The 14,952-nt window shown below is 40.6% G+C and overlaps 1 protein-coding gene across 2 annotated transcripts in view; it reads right to left on the reverse strand.

The window, feature by feature from the left end:
* Positions 1-1,362: 1,362 nt before the first annotated feature.
* Positions 1,363-14,952, reverse strand: part of TMEM131 (transmembrane protein 131) — a 93,791-nt gene continuing 80,201 nt past the window's right edge. For both annotated transcript variants that reach the window (XM_053970028.1, XM_053970027.1), the window contains 10 exons: positions 12,769-12,944; positions 11,460-11,587; positions 10,122-10,246; positions 9,817-9,975; positions 8,965-9,139; positions 8,521-8,642; positions 8,320-8,416; positions 7,138-7,235; positions 5,742-5,905; positions 1,363-2,376 (listed from right to left, as the gene is read on the reverse strand). In XM_053970028.1, coding sequence (XP_053826003.1) covers positions 2,080-2,376; positions 5,742-5,905; positions 7,138-7,235; positions 8,320-8,416; positions 8,521-8,642; positions 8,965-9,139; positions 9,817-9,975; positions 10,122-10,246; positions 11,460-11,587; positions 12,769-12,944 — 1,541 coding nt within the window. In that variant the 3' untranslated portion in view covers positions 1,363-2,079. The remainder of the gene's footprint in view (positions 2,377-5,741; positions 5,906-7,137; positions 7,236-8,319; positions 8,417-8,520; positions 8,643-8,964; positions 9,140-9,816; positions 9,976-10,121; positions 10,247-11,459; positions 11,588-12,768; positions 12,945-14,952) is intronic.

The raw sequence follows: 14,952 nt of genomic DNA on the forward strand, positions 1-14,952 counted from the left end.
CAGTTCAGGTGGTTTCACTGGAACTGGTGCTCAAGGGGAAACTCTTCCAAAACAAGAACTAAGAATATTTTAATAGTGGCCAAGGTTATTTGCATTATCACAAGAGAATGGCTCACATATTTGGGGGGAAGTGGGGGCGGGGGGGGGTCAGGGAAAGGCATCTAAATTACTTATGTTTTGCCTTGTCTTGTTCAAAAGGAAATGTTCTTAAACCAGAATTTTTTATTCCTACCCTCACTGATTAAACCACTGCAGACTATTATAATCTCAGAATTAATTTCTGCTTCTATCCTCCATGAATCAATTCCAGTGTAAACAGCTGCTGGGTAAAAGAGGTGGCATATGACCTTAAGCAGCTCCCTTCACCTTGAAGTTACTGCTAGTTATCTTCCCAAGCTCCATTTGCAGAGAAGCATGCCCTGGCATGTCAGGAGCTTAACTGCTTATTCTTTATTTTCACACACTAAGAGACTGGTTTGCTCAGTTACTCAGAGGGAAATTGCATACAAATCCAAGTTGAACATTTCATGACCTTGTGTGGCTCTAGAAGTACTCAGAATTTTAAGAACAAAAGAGTTCCAGCAGGTTCCCATTCAGGAGATCTGGATCTTTGAGCTTCTGCTGGTGGCACCAGGAAGGCAGCGGCCTAACAAGAGAGTTTGTTCACATAAAACAAGCTGGAAAAGAGTTTCCTTGGTTAAATAAATGGGACACTCATATTTTGTTGCATACAAAACCTTTATGCTAGAAGGAATATTAACTAAAATATACAGTTCTTACTCTTTTAATGGATGGATTCTGATAAACACTTACTGCTGTAAATTGGTAGCAGTACCACTGAGTCATAAGTAAATTTACTGTGCTAGTGTCTGTTAATGCTTTCTGGCAATGGAGGGGTTCATTTTTACTTGGCTTTAGCTCAGAGGAATATATGTAGTCATTGGGGCTTGCCTTACTGTTAATGAATGGAAACAGGCACCTTACAGGGACAGATAAATCATTATCTAAGAATAGTAACATTCTTGTTCAGACCCATGCAAGAACAGTGTTACAAAGGTATGGGTGTAGCATAAACAGCAGTTTATGCCTGATACCTGGAAACTCAAGAATGTAGACATTTTTCCAGCTTTTTGCTATCCAGTGAATTTTCAAGTGGTTGGCACTGCATAACCCTTGAAAACAGTTTCTATTCTCTGCTGCAATACAAACCCACGCTGTTGAGAAGCCAGGTTTCATCTGCAGTGAAGTTTCTGGTAACACAGGCTCTGTGTGCAGTAGATTTTGGCACAAAGACTGTGCCAAGTGGAGTCATGAACACACAAGTTCAGAAAATACAAGGGGAACAGGACTACAGCAGACAAATCTTGAAAAAAGCGTATTTATTTTAAAGTACAACCCAAAGTTGTATCTGTAAGAAATGCACATGGTATCTTGTTTCTTGCACAAGTCTTGGCTGTGTGCATTTCACTTAAACTTAAAAATGCATTCAGGTTTACAAATGTACAAACAGCATAAAGTGTATTACAGTCTGAACAGAATGCTCTTACATTCAGCCACTTTGCTCTTAAGGTTTTATGTTGGTTTTGTTGGTATTTTTTGTTGATTTTTTTCCTTTTTTACATTCTTACAACCTGTGTTAACAAAGACAGCCTTATTTTAAAAAAATACTCTGCATTTTAGCACAAAGTGCCTTTTGATTTTAAATTAGAACTTGGAGGATAACACTGGAAAAAATTTAAAAACCCAAACTTTTCATGAAAGTATTGCATGCCAGGACCATTTTAGAGTTCAAATTGTTTCCTAAATAAAGATGGCAGATGGCAAAATATGAAACCAGTGAAACTGTTCATATTTACAGGCTTTAGCCATAGTTGGGATTTGTGACCACACCCAGACATTCCAAGCTTATCTGCAATCTCACACTACCATATCGAAGGACAGACTTTAAAAAGGAGCGAGTGATGAAAGCATGACTGATGGGGGAGTGGGGCTGGGGGAAGCAACAGCTTGAAAATGGTGTTTCAAAAATTTGCATTCAGAATTGTATCATGACCTGGATAAGAGTTCTTTCTTTTTGCTTTAGTTTTCATGAGGATAGTGTGAATTTGACCAAGGATCTGAACTTCTTCTTCCAATCGTGGGGCTCCAAATTCTCCAAGGATTATAGGTCTGTCCCATGTCTTCAGCAGGATTGGCAACGGTGGCAGCAGCGGCTGGCGGCGGAGCAGCGGTGGAGTTTTCAGTACCCATGAGATCAATGCCTGACAAGGTGTTTGTTGGAGTGGTGAAGGGAAGGCCACTGTTGAGATTACTTGACCAAATGGAACTGCTGAATGGAGTGGTGGACCACAGGCCACTGGGGTTGCCCAGGATTGACTGCAGTAAAGATAGAGCAAGGTAAGTGGTGGTTTGGTAAGCCTCAATTTCCACCTTGTTTACAGCCCCCCAAAAGAAAAGTATCCGAGCAGCAGCATTAAGAAGCCTGCTCTGGAACCCCTTCCATCCTTACTGCAACATAGAGCTCTGACCTGCCTTTACAAGAGCTTGCCCAGAGGAGCCACACTGCTCCTGCAGCTGAATGCTCCCAGAGCTGCACAGGCTGCAGGGCGCAGTCACGTTACAGCTTTCGAGCTGTTCTCATTGCAGCTGAGACGTCCCCATACCAGAGCTAATTTAAGCACTATGAGTATTCAACACACAAGGGCCAGAACACTTATGCTTAAACAAACTAGTTAGAATAAGGTAGATAAACACGGTTTAAGTCTCAAAAAACCAAAAAAATTCAAGTTGCAATGGAAGATAACAGCAAAGTCCTTTTTTCACCTTTTTTGCTGTTTGCAAATTTATTGTCCTGTAGTCAGACCTTGTCTGTTTTGGATGAATCTGCTTGTGTTCGGTCCCACTGTACCTATTCCATATTCCCAGTATGTACTTTCTGCCCATCCAGAATTTCTTCAGATTAAGGGAGAGGGGATAGGAGAACTGGCCATTTATCACTGAATACCATAAAGTCTGTCCTGGCTCCAAGACACTTGGAAGTCTCTGACAAATGGTCATGGTGCAGATGCAGGTGAGTTCCAGCACATCACAAATGCATCTGAGATATACAGGACAGGTACAGCAAGCCTAGAGAATATATGCAGGAACACAAGGCCCAGGTTCTGTCAACTGTATTTTACTAAAGCCCAAAGAGTAGCAAACAGCAAGCAGAAGAACCTGACCCATGGTGTGGTGGAAAGTGATACCAGGAAGCAGCCAAAGATGGAGATGAGAAAGGTTAGCATAACTTTCTGCTAATATTAGCACAGAACTTGCTACATGTAGGCTTCTGGCACTACATAATCCAGTGTCAACAGATTTAATGTACATATGCTGTAAATTCAATTTGCAAATACACTGGAAACTTGATACACCCAAAAAGCAGCAGACTTGTTGAGTAAGTGCTGTTAGGTAAAAGCATCTTTGTGTTTGGATTTAGTAGCTGGAGATAGGGCACCCCTTCCCAAGATCTCTGCCCTTAGATAACATACGCTAAGGGTTAACCAGTGTAGCCTGCATCTGAAGATTTAAATAAAAATCCCTTTAGGAAAGAAAACAAGGTAGAATCTGAAAATTTCTTCCTTTTAGGTTTTTATTCTCTGCTCTGGAATGAAGAAGACAGGCTCAGTCTAATCATACTTGAAACTGGCTGGATGCTACCTCACCACAAAATTTGCTACCAAGGGCTGGACAGGAGCTCTGAGCATTACTTGGGGGTTAACCAGGCCAACAACATCAGTCCTCTACGATGTCACTGAGAAACTGAGCGAGACCAGGGTCACAGTGTGTTACTGTCACATAAATAAATGGTTATATTTAAGCTATACTGGCATTAGACTACTAAGCCTAGGCATTAGACTGCCTAAGCACGAAATACTCACTCTGCTGCTCAGGAACCTACCCTAACACACTAAAACTCCACCCTATTTCCTGCTGCAGGCAAAAGGCAGGAACTATTTGTTCCTACTGGTCCCAAAATGTTTGGGAGATCATGATAGAAAGGCACTTGCTCATAAATCAGAAGCAATCAGGAAAGGAGCAGCAGAGAAAAGCACTTGCTATGCCCTTTCAAGGCTGGTGGAAGGAGGTACAAGGTGGCTGGCAGGAAGAACTACACACAGAGAAATAGAGAAACAGGGAGTAGGAGAATGTGGTTAGAAATAAACGTGGGGAGAAGTACCAGCAAGGCAGCAAGGCTGAGGGGAGATGGGATCCAGCAGGCAAATGCTACTTAGCACAGAAGCAGAGTTGTGCATACAAGGAGAAAGCAAGAGGAATAAGGAAGGAGAACAACCAAAATCAACTCTCCAGAAACCTTCCTAGAAAAAGGGTAACACAGGAGCCACTGCCTAAGTGGTGTGTGCAACAATAGCTTTGGCTCTTGTCCCAGAACAGAGGAAGGGCAGGGCCCTGGCCTGGTACCTGCTCTCTTATCAGGCACCTAGAGCAAGAAGGTTCAGTAACAGGAAAAGCCAAGCTTTCCTGTTCTGGCTTGCCATAAGCACTTGAAAATACCCCTATCATTTATAATAGCTTTGAGTATTTCAGTCAGTTTGCTGCTTGCTTCTTGATCTTCTCCTTGAGTAAGCTCCTAAAATATTTCCTTCCAAATCAAAGTACTTAAGTGGTACCTGACACTTCTTCTATACCATTTGTCTGGCTTCCATCTTGATGCTTCCTGAAGAACACGTTTAAATTTTTTTAGAAGCAGCTAGGAAATACAAGTTAAGAGCAAGAGAGCTTGTTCTGGTTGTCCTCAAGCCCTCCCTCTATCAAATGCTGAGAAACCTGCCCTCCATGTAACCAAAATCCAAACATCTTTCCTTACATAGTTTCAGTGAGGTTCCAGCTCTGGTTGTAACCACATGACAAGGGTGGGATCTGCAAGCCTGTGTCTATAAGAAGCTGTGTGACCTTCTTTGGCTTCCCCTGTCCCTGCCTTCCCCCACTCCATCTGAACTGCTCTCAGGTGAAGTAAACACTACCTCTTACTCACTACAAAAACATTTTCAGCAACATGAAGAAGGATTTCAGCTGGCAGTGAAGACAGCTGTTGCAGAATTAGTTCTAGTCTGACACAAGGATGACAGTGCAGCACTACAATCTGTGAAGTTGGGGTTTTTCTTTTTTTCTTTTTCTATACTCAAAATCTTCATCAAAATAAGTAGTCTTAAAGACTTCACCTTGTGTTCAGTCCTTTAGTGTTTTTTTTCCTAAACTGAAAAGAATATATTTAAGGTATTTTAGATAGTTTTTTTCTGGGACCTTTTGTTAATTTACAAACAGGTGCAATACTGGATTCAAAAGCAGAATCAAAGTGTGGAAGTTATCATATTGCCTATTTTGCAACTGTCCATGAAACCTGAAGTAACATATGCAGTGTCCAGCCATGGCACAGGAGCAAACATGAAGGATGTGGGAGCAGAACACACTTTTGTAAGAGCTACAAGGTGCTCTTGTGAGAAATATTTTTATGGGAAGCAGTGTACATGGATTCATCATTTGCAAATGAGGAGACTAGTAACTTTGTCCAACAGCCATGTCAACTTAAATACACCAAGATGAATATATGTAAATTACCTCTTTTATTCTTCAGTTAATTTCTTTTCATCCCCAATTCCTCTGAATTAAATTAGATGGCACATACAGAACAGGTTGGTAACAGGAATAAACCATTGTATTTGGATGGACTGAATACTTACTGCAGTTGTATGAGTTGGGGAACTTGAGCTTGTTGGCCAGGAGGGTACAGAATCTGTAGCTGAAGGATCCCAGATGGATGATGGAACATTATTGAATTCATTCCAGTTTCTCTGAACATCCTGCCCATAAGCAGATCGAGCTAAACCAAGCTTGCTAAAAACCTCTAAAAATAAAATGAAATAAAAATGAATACATTACCCTTCCTCTTTTTCCAAGAACAATACTTTTCACCATTATTTCCTATATTTTTCTAGCTGGTCCTGCTGCAGTGATATTAGAAGTGGTCACACAGTAATACAAATCTCATCTCATGTGACCAGCATCAGATAGGGCCACAAAGTTTGTCATGGTTATAGTGGGGAAAGAGTTAAACACTTGCTGTGGGTAATTCAGTCCAGCCAAAGCATAGCAGCACTCAGAGTCCTGGCAGTTCTCTGTGACTGCAGTACTCGTTTGCCTTGCAGCACTCCCTTCCCAGGTGACTCCTGGTAAGAGGCAGCACTGGGAGTGCCCCAGCCCCAGCTCCATCTCTGCTGCAAGAAGGAAAAGGGAGCACCAGCAGTTGTGGCTTGCCTGCTTCTCACACACAGAACTGATTCCAGGCCTTTTACTGGTGCCCTCAGAGCCACGGGTGCCAAATGTTGCTGTTGAAGAAGAAAGAACCCCACAGCAGCAGCTGCCATTGTTTACATTTCCAACAGACATTAAACTGTTGCAGTAAACAGCATTTTTTCAGTACACACCGATACCACATCCAAAGTTTACTTTGCTTATCATCTTTTCAGCCACCTCAAAACACACCACACATGCCCAAGTACACAGAGCATCCACGCCCTGCAATCTCAATGCCTGGCCACCTCTATTACATTTATGGAAATTCACCCAAATATTGAAATACAATAATTAATTGCTGGGTTTAGTATGCACCAGTTCATTGTGCAGCTATACAAATACTACAAGAAAACACAAGAGGAAAGCAACATGAGGGCTGGGCCACTGCCTCACTTAACAGTGCCATGGTTTTAAGCAGGTGTTTATGCTCAGGAAACCACAGGCCTACTGGCACATTTGTGGGACCTACAGTAAAGCTTTGAGGGAGGAATGGAGAGGAAGAAGACTAAGGAAATAACCCCCAAAATGCAGAAATTTCACTGCAACAGAGAAACTCCAAACCCAAGCATTCTCAGCCCATCAAACACTCTATGAGATTTCACTAAGTTTCTCTGGAGTGAAACTCAGAATACGACACCAAATTTTTAACAAGTGCTCCTAGATAGTCTTCCTTTTTAGGAGTGAGGATGGAAACACTGTCTGTATTTAGATCGGTGGAATGAAGACACAGCATTTCTCTACCTGTATTTGAATATGGAAAAATATTTGAACAGGAAAACTCACCTCCAGTTAAGTTAAAAGAGTGTCCAAATGCAGAGAAGGAGTTGAGAGGTGTGAAATCAGGACTGCTGGGATTGCTGATAGGACTCCACAAACCCGAACTACATTTTATGGAGGGACAGAAAGGCAGTACACTACTTATTAACACAGTACTATTGACAATATTAACTTACTGATCTATATACAAATGTATGTGTGTATATATGTTTAGTTATTATATTTAATCTGTATAAAATATATATAGTTAAACATATACTAAATAAATATTTAATGGTGATCGAGAATTAGGAAATCAGTTTTGTCTTGTTTTAACAATAGATTTTGGTGATATACATTTTCCTGAGTATACACCCACCTTGGAGTAACACAATAATATACACAGTGCTCTTTAATCTGGAGAATGAGTATCAAACAAACACGAGAGTAGCTCTTTTGATCAGTTTTTCAGAAAACTCATGGAGTCCAAGGCATAGTACAGTTTTTTTCTCAAGCAGATAAAAATTACAGTGACTTGGAAGGGATACAAACACACCCATGGACAAGCTTATTAAAAGTAACAATGTGTTAACTGGAACCAGTGCTAAACATCCACCAAAACAAAAACTCCAATGCACTGACCTCACTCAGAAAGCAATTCCTTTGCATATGGAAACTTGAATTCAAGTCTCTTTCTTACTCCAGAAAGGTTACTGCTTTTTACAACTGCCAAAATGTCAGAAAAGACATGTGCCTCAGGGAATGTGACTGAGTGCAGCTCTGTCCTGCTCCTACTGAAAGCACAAAGCCCATGGACAGTTCCGATCTCTGTTGAAACGGGACTGAAAGGCATTGCTGTACAGCAAGGTACTCTGCCTGTGACCCTTCAAGTGACCTTGGTACACACTCCTCAGCGCTGAGAGAGCCAAGCTGATTTCTCATTGTGTGGATGCCCAGGAACAGAATGTTGAGTTGGAATGAGGTGGAAAAAGCTCCCATCACATCCAGAACATCTTTCTCTCTACTTATGAGTCACTTGCAACTCCTAAACTTTTCTGCAAGGTGAGAGATGATGTGCCTAGACTTTAAAAAAAATAGGTTAAGAAAACCTAACCAGAATGAATTCTGTCACTCCCTTCAAAATACCATTAACAGCTCAATCTTCTTTTCTACAGGTCCAGGTATTTGCCTAGAGAATATAAAAATTACCTGTCAGAGCCATCACTGTCAACAACTGGGTGGGAAATGCTGATATTGCTGGAAACATCTGTCTTGCTTGGAGAAACCTTTGGTAATCCACTGCCACCTGCAAGAATATGTATGTAAAAAATGAGTAAAATAAACCCCAGCAAAATAACAATATTCAAGAAATATTTGGAATTAATAAGTACTCCAAAGTGGTTCTAGTACCTGGACTTTTGTCATAACCTGCAGCTACAGCAGCAAAAGTGGGGTTTCCATTCCTGCCTGGAAGAGAAGCTGCCTTTGCCAGCTTATGTTTGGTACCATTAGGCTGCTTGTTTTTTGTTTCACTAAAATGAGAAAGAAACCAAAAAATTAGGGTAAAAAAGAGTAAGGTTTTGGACTTCAGCAGTTTAATTAAAAAAAGCATCAATTTAAGCTAGCATTCAAGAAAATGCTTATAACACCTCAACAGTTTAATGTAATTGCACATTTTTTCCAATCTACCATGTTGTACAGCAAGGCAAGATATGCACAGTGGTATATCTGCAAAAAAGCAGTTTCCACGGGAAGAGGAAATGGGTCTGAGAATAGGGAGATGCCCCCTATGAAGCACAGTTCCACAAGTGCTCAGTGCCTGGGAAATCAGTAGGAGGGAGGATCTGGACTCACTTGCTGCAGCTGCTGTTGACGATGCTGCTGTAAGTGCCTCCTCGTGGCCCAAAAGCAAAGGATGTGGGAGGAGGAGGGGGAGATGGAGAGGCGGGTGTTGGAGAGGGCTGCCGCTGCTTCAGGAAAGCGTCTGCGTTCAGGGTTTGCAGAGAGAGCTTATAGAGATTGTCTGTGGCTAAAAAGAGAAACACAAAATATCTTCCTGTAAGATTTACATTATAGCAAAGGTTTCTTGAACTTCTGCTATCCCTTCTGTTCAAATGGAGGAATTATGAGAAAGGCTGTTTGCTCCCAGTGATGGAAGCAGCAGCTCCTTCTCTATGTTCACCTATGGTTATTCAGGTCTGCTCTTTATTTTCAGAGAGACTGATTTGCAACACAAACAACCAGGAGGAGGTGAGCTGATTCTCACATGAGGGATTTACAATGCTACCAGAAAAACTGTAACAGTGTCCCAAGCTAACCATTGCATTAAGGTGTTTTTAGTGTTCCCTCTCAAGGACAAATTATCTAATTAGTTCCAAATTTGGCTGGAGCAGACCTGACCAAGCAAAATCCCATCTCCTGTAGGAAATACAAATTTTTTGAGCAGTAATTCTCATTTTCTCAATTTCTCCAGCACTTTCTGAAACCTGTTCATCACTGGAGAGCTGTGGAGTGACCCATGTTCTGCCTATGCCATTTTCAAACCTCCCAAATCATACCAGATGCTACCAATATGGGGCCTACAGCAGAAAAATGGAGCTCAGCTATGCAGTGATAAGGAGACAGGAAGATCTATAAACAGATCAAGGCTAACTACAGATATTAATTGCAGAACACTCATTCTGCCACTGTCTAGTGATTACTTACAGCTGCCAGCTTTGTGGAGAGGCACAGAGTCCCACTCTGGTGGTGGAGAATCCTTTTCCCCCTCTGAGCTGCTGGTGTTTCCTAACTCCTGTGCAGAACCACTGGGAAGAAATTTTGCTAATACTGATGGCCTGCTCTCCATTAATTTACTGCTTGGACCTATTAAAACAAAAGAAAAACCAAGTGTGTAGATAATAAACTGATAGCTTTCTTCTCACACCAGACTTAGAATTAAGCACTCAAGAGGGGTTACAGACAATGATCTAAAACTCTTGAGGTATTTACAAAAAACAGCCTCACACTACCTCTTGTTTTGGGGAGGTTTCTTGATTTAGAGCTACTCGACAAAAGGTGTGGTGTAGAGATCTTGGATGGAAAGGTTTTGCGCTGCTTGTTTTCCAGGGGGGGAGTATAAGACAATTCCAAGGGACTAAAAGAAAACAGAAATTCTTTTATTTCAAAGCCCTTTCAGAAGTACTGAAAAGCACTTATATACATATCTATACACATACACACACATTTATATATGACCCACACTGCTCCACACATTGTATTAGGCTCACTCACATCCCAGAAGCAGCTTTCACCCTGGAGCTCCAGGATCACAAAACCCATTTGATTACACAGAGCAACAAAAAATGGCAGTTGTCCTTTTTCTCCTCTATCCCTACACACCCCTGTCAGATCCTATGCTCCTAATATGCTATTGCCCTAAATGCACAGGATTGTTTTTTGATCAATAATATAAATCTACTCAAATGCAGCACCAAATTCAATTGGCTGTATATTGCTCTTTTTCTCCAGGTATTTGATTCTGTCTCTCCCACTTCTTGCAGAAGAATTCCAAGCCAGCTGTCATTGCGGCCTTTGAAAACTGTCACACGTAATGAATTTGTGAGTTATAAGAGAAAGCAAAGTACATAATTTTAAGAATAAATAAGGAGGAGACTTTGCCAGGCAATGTTTTCAGAAACATTTTGAAGAACAGTAATTTCTTCTAACTATAAACTCAGTCTACTATTAATTACAGCAGGAAAAACACAGCTGATACACCATACCTCCATTTAGTAATGTTTACTTTTGTGGCACTTGGATACCAATCTGATTTCACAATACTATTTTGGAATGAACTGGTCTTAGTAAGACTAAGATTCTTCATGTTTCCCCCATCTATGCTCTGCAATCAACCACATGCCAGTAAAGGACAGGGACTGGCAGTGGCAGCAGCCTCCTTTAATAAAGTACCCAAGACTGACCTTACTGATATGAAAAAGGAAACTGAGGCTGCAGTTTCTAAAGGGCAGCTAAAGGCACTGGCTCAGTGTGCTGCCCCTAGAATCATTAACCCCACTTTTGGTATGCAATACTTGTTATAAAAACCCTAACATCGCTTCGCCTGATTTTCATCACTGGATTTAGCTCTCACTTATGTGCTGTGTTTCCATTAAGTAATTTATTGTTTGCAAGCTTCAGATATTCCCTGACATCAGGAAGGAAGAATGTAGAAGGAAGCTGCTTAAAGGTACCTGTTGTTGGTGTTTGCCAAACTGGCATCTACAACAATCAAATACAGGTATTTTTATCAATCCATCTTCCCTTTAAACTTGATACTTTCCCAACTAAACAGCCTTAATTATGCTTACCTGGTTTTCACATCTACAGGGATTTCTTTCTTGATACTTGTAACCACTTTTTTGGTTTTCTGTTTTACTGGGACTATTTCATTTTCAGGTTTTTCTGCTGAAACTTTTCCCTTTTGTTTCTCAGGTTCCTATAAAAGATATAATGACACATTAATAATCATGAAAAGCGAAGTCCCTCTTGCATCAGAACACACGTAAAAAAAGAGGGCAGAGGAAAGAATGCTGTTGGAAAACACAAGCATTTTTGCAGTATTTAAGGTCTTTTTTCATGACTTAATGAGTTTGCCTATATGGTTTCTATTTTTTCTATTTAGAGAAGCCGAAATAGAAATAAAAAATTAATGAGCTTCAAGCAAATTTGTTGTTTGCAAATACGCAGCTCCCCTGGCCACGGCCTCTGAGTCTAATATGATGCTAGCTCTGTATTGAGACCTTTACTGCATCTGCTGCATCCTGTCCAGGCTACCTAAAATAGACTCTTCAACAAAGCAAATAATATGAGCAACTTCACCATTCAATTTATTATTTTCTTTAACTACACTTCTAAGACTTCTTAAATACAAGTATATTCTCAAGTAGCCATCTTGGAAAAAATCAACAGTAACTTTCAAGTGACAACTTACTAAACTGTAACTTTTAAAATATATCCCACGAATTTCTTTTTTCCCACAGTTATAATACCTGTCTTTTACAAAGTTCAAATTTAAGATATCATAGTTTAGGATTGGTTTTCTTCCCGTTGGTATTACCTCTCTTTTGTTTGTCAGAGTTTGCTTTATGACAAAGTATTTATGACAATCCAACCACTACACAAATTGTAGACATTAGTTTATTACCTTGGAGCATGTGAGCTGAATAAGTTAAGGCAGAGGAATTGTATAAGGTAATTAAGTTAACTACGTGCTGACAAGTTACCACCATTGATCTGAGCCTTTATAACTAGCAAAAGTCATGATTTAGCATGCACCTTAATTACTGAATGAAATTAGCATCCACACTTTGGCATCTTATTCTGCAAATAGAACAGGCCAAGAGACAATTACCACAATGCTGCTGACAGCTGCTGGCTAATTCAAGTCACAGTCACCTGGGCATTTTTAGTCCTGAGACTACAGGGCTCAATCATGTTCACACTCAGAGATGCAAATTTGATACAGTGAAGGCAAGAATCAGGAAAGGTGTTTTTTAATTAACATTCTTCCTTTATTAGGTATTATATGAGGATGGTGTGGGGGGGAGAGACTGTATTCCTATTTCAACAGATGACACGTGGCCATACAAGGGCCTCCTTTTCTCAGCAGTGCTGTACCTCTTTGAGAAGTGGTTCTGTATCTGGGTTGGAGGTTTCTGTTGTGGTTGAAGAACTGTCATCATCTGCCAAGGAATCCTTCAGCTCATCCTCCTGTTGCTTTCCTTTCCCTCTTCTGTCCTTTTCTTCCCGCTTCTTCTGTGGTTTAGTCTTGCGCTGAATCGTTTTCCCTTTTCCTAGAAAGATAAGGATGCTTCAGATGCTCAGCAGCAGTGCCCAGAGACAGGCGAGCTCCCTTCATTTCGGAGGCTACCCCATGTGATTAAGCCTCTGAAACTTGTTGCCTGTTATGACACACCAACTTTTGCCCCTTTGCACCAAATGTGAGCAAAAGAAGAATCCTAATGACCACCGCATTTATGCTCCTCAGCTGTGTCCTCATTGCCTCTCCGTGGATGTGGGCACCTGGTTACCTATAAATCCTTTCTGCTCTGCTCCTGGCATTCCTTTTAAACACCACAGACTCCAATTTGACAGTTTAACCACATAACATTAGATTTAAACATAAATTTCTGAAGATGGCAAAAGCTCTGTCATCCAAACAAATGAAGAACAGAAATGATCAGCATGCTTGTCAGTTGAAAAAAAAAAACAAACAACAAAACATAGAACAACTTCAAATAAGACCAACGTGGAGGAGAAAAATCACTAACAGTATTTGTGTAGCAAAGAGGTAAAAAACTCAAATGACCAAAACCTGAAAATCTCACACCCAAGTATACTTTCTCCTCCTGACATATTTTTCCTTCAGAGTGAACTATTCTCAATACAAAGCAAATGTACATGTGTGTGTGCAGTCTTCATGAGTTTACCATTGCCTGCTGCTACACTCTCACAGGATTTGAGGTTTCATACCAGTTTTATGTCTTACTAGCTGTAGTATGTGCCTTTACTCATAGGATCCTTCTAAGGTACTGCTCTTCAAAATAAGCACTCTCATTTATGAGCCACACAGTGCCTGCATACTCCTGGATGGATTTAATTGTTCACTCAGGTAAAGACTCAAGTAACCTGTGCTGAATAACTGGATTCTGCTTCTTCTGGAATTTGTACTAGCTCAAGCTGGAATTGAGACTGGAAGCACCATGACAGCTGCTCTATTTCATTTGGCAAAATAGTAAAGTTTGTACCAAACCAGAAATTTGTCTTCAGTATTTTGGCAAATACCAGATACGTATCAGCACCTTCAACCTTTGTTTTTTAAGACATAAGTATAAGTGTTTTCAGTATCTAGGACAACGAAAGTATTGGAGATAAAAATATTCTTTTTAGCGTGAATGCAAATAGATCTGTAAATACAAGTAGATGTTCCTATGAACATTTTTTCAAGGTTGGCTTCCAGCATACTGAGGGCATTTTGGCTGGGCCTCAGAAGGCCTCATTCCAAAATTTACTTGAAATGTAATCTACATTCAGCATTGCTAAGCAGTTGAATGTTCATAATTAGAAAATCTATGTAAAATGTTATTATGATATTAAAATGTAACATAAAGCAGCTGTTTAACAAAAATCTAATGCAGCCTCCACTTCAGTCTGCTAGGATCCAAGTATTAGGAAGCTGAAACAGAAGACTATATAAGACAGCAATTCTGCACAGGGTCTTATGACAGCCAGTTTTAGACCAGAATCTGCTGCTTCTGCAAAAGTTTGTGATTAGCTCTAAATACTTATCTAAAGACAAATACCCATGTGTGTATGTAGGTGCAGATAGATTATGGAACTTTCCCTGTGGTTTTACATTTTTACATTTTAAAGAGGACAAATGGAAATGGGCACACTACATCTGGAGTGGGAATATGCTTTTGAAATCAAACTTGGTGATCTCCACATACTGCATGCAGCTGCATCACAAAAAGCTCTCAAGTGCAAGAGCTGCTTCCTTCTTAGGGGGAGCTAGTAATGGAAGATGCACTCCAAAGTGCTTTCAGGCATTCAGTACATGGACTGGATCAGCCCACTGCACACCCATGTACACTCATATGTAACCCATGAGAATGTTGCATCCTCACTACCAGACACTTTGCTTTCCAGAGCTCCAACATTGCACTGTTTGCCATTATGGACACCATCCATGAAAACTCCCTACCATCACATCACCTTCTGGAGTTCTATTTAGCCTTTATGGAATGCATATCTGACAAACCAATGGCAGTTCTCTTAATCTCCCAACCACCTCCCACTGTG

The sequence above is a fragment of the Vidua macroura genome, chromosome 2, assembly GCF_024509145.1.
Source record: "Vidua macroura isolate BioBank_ID:100142 chromosome 2, ASM2450914v1, whole genome shotgun sequence".
Classification (NCBI taxonomy): Eukaryota; Metazoa; Chordata; class Aves; order Passeriformes; family Viduidae; genus Vidua; species Vidua macroura.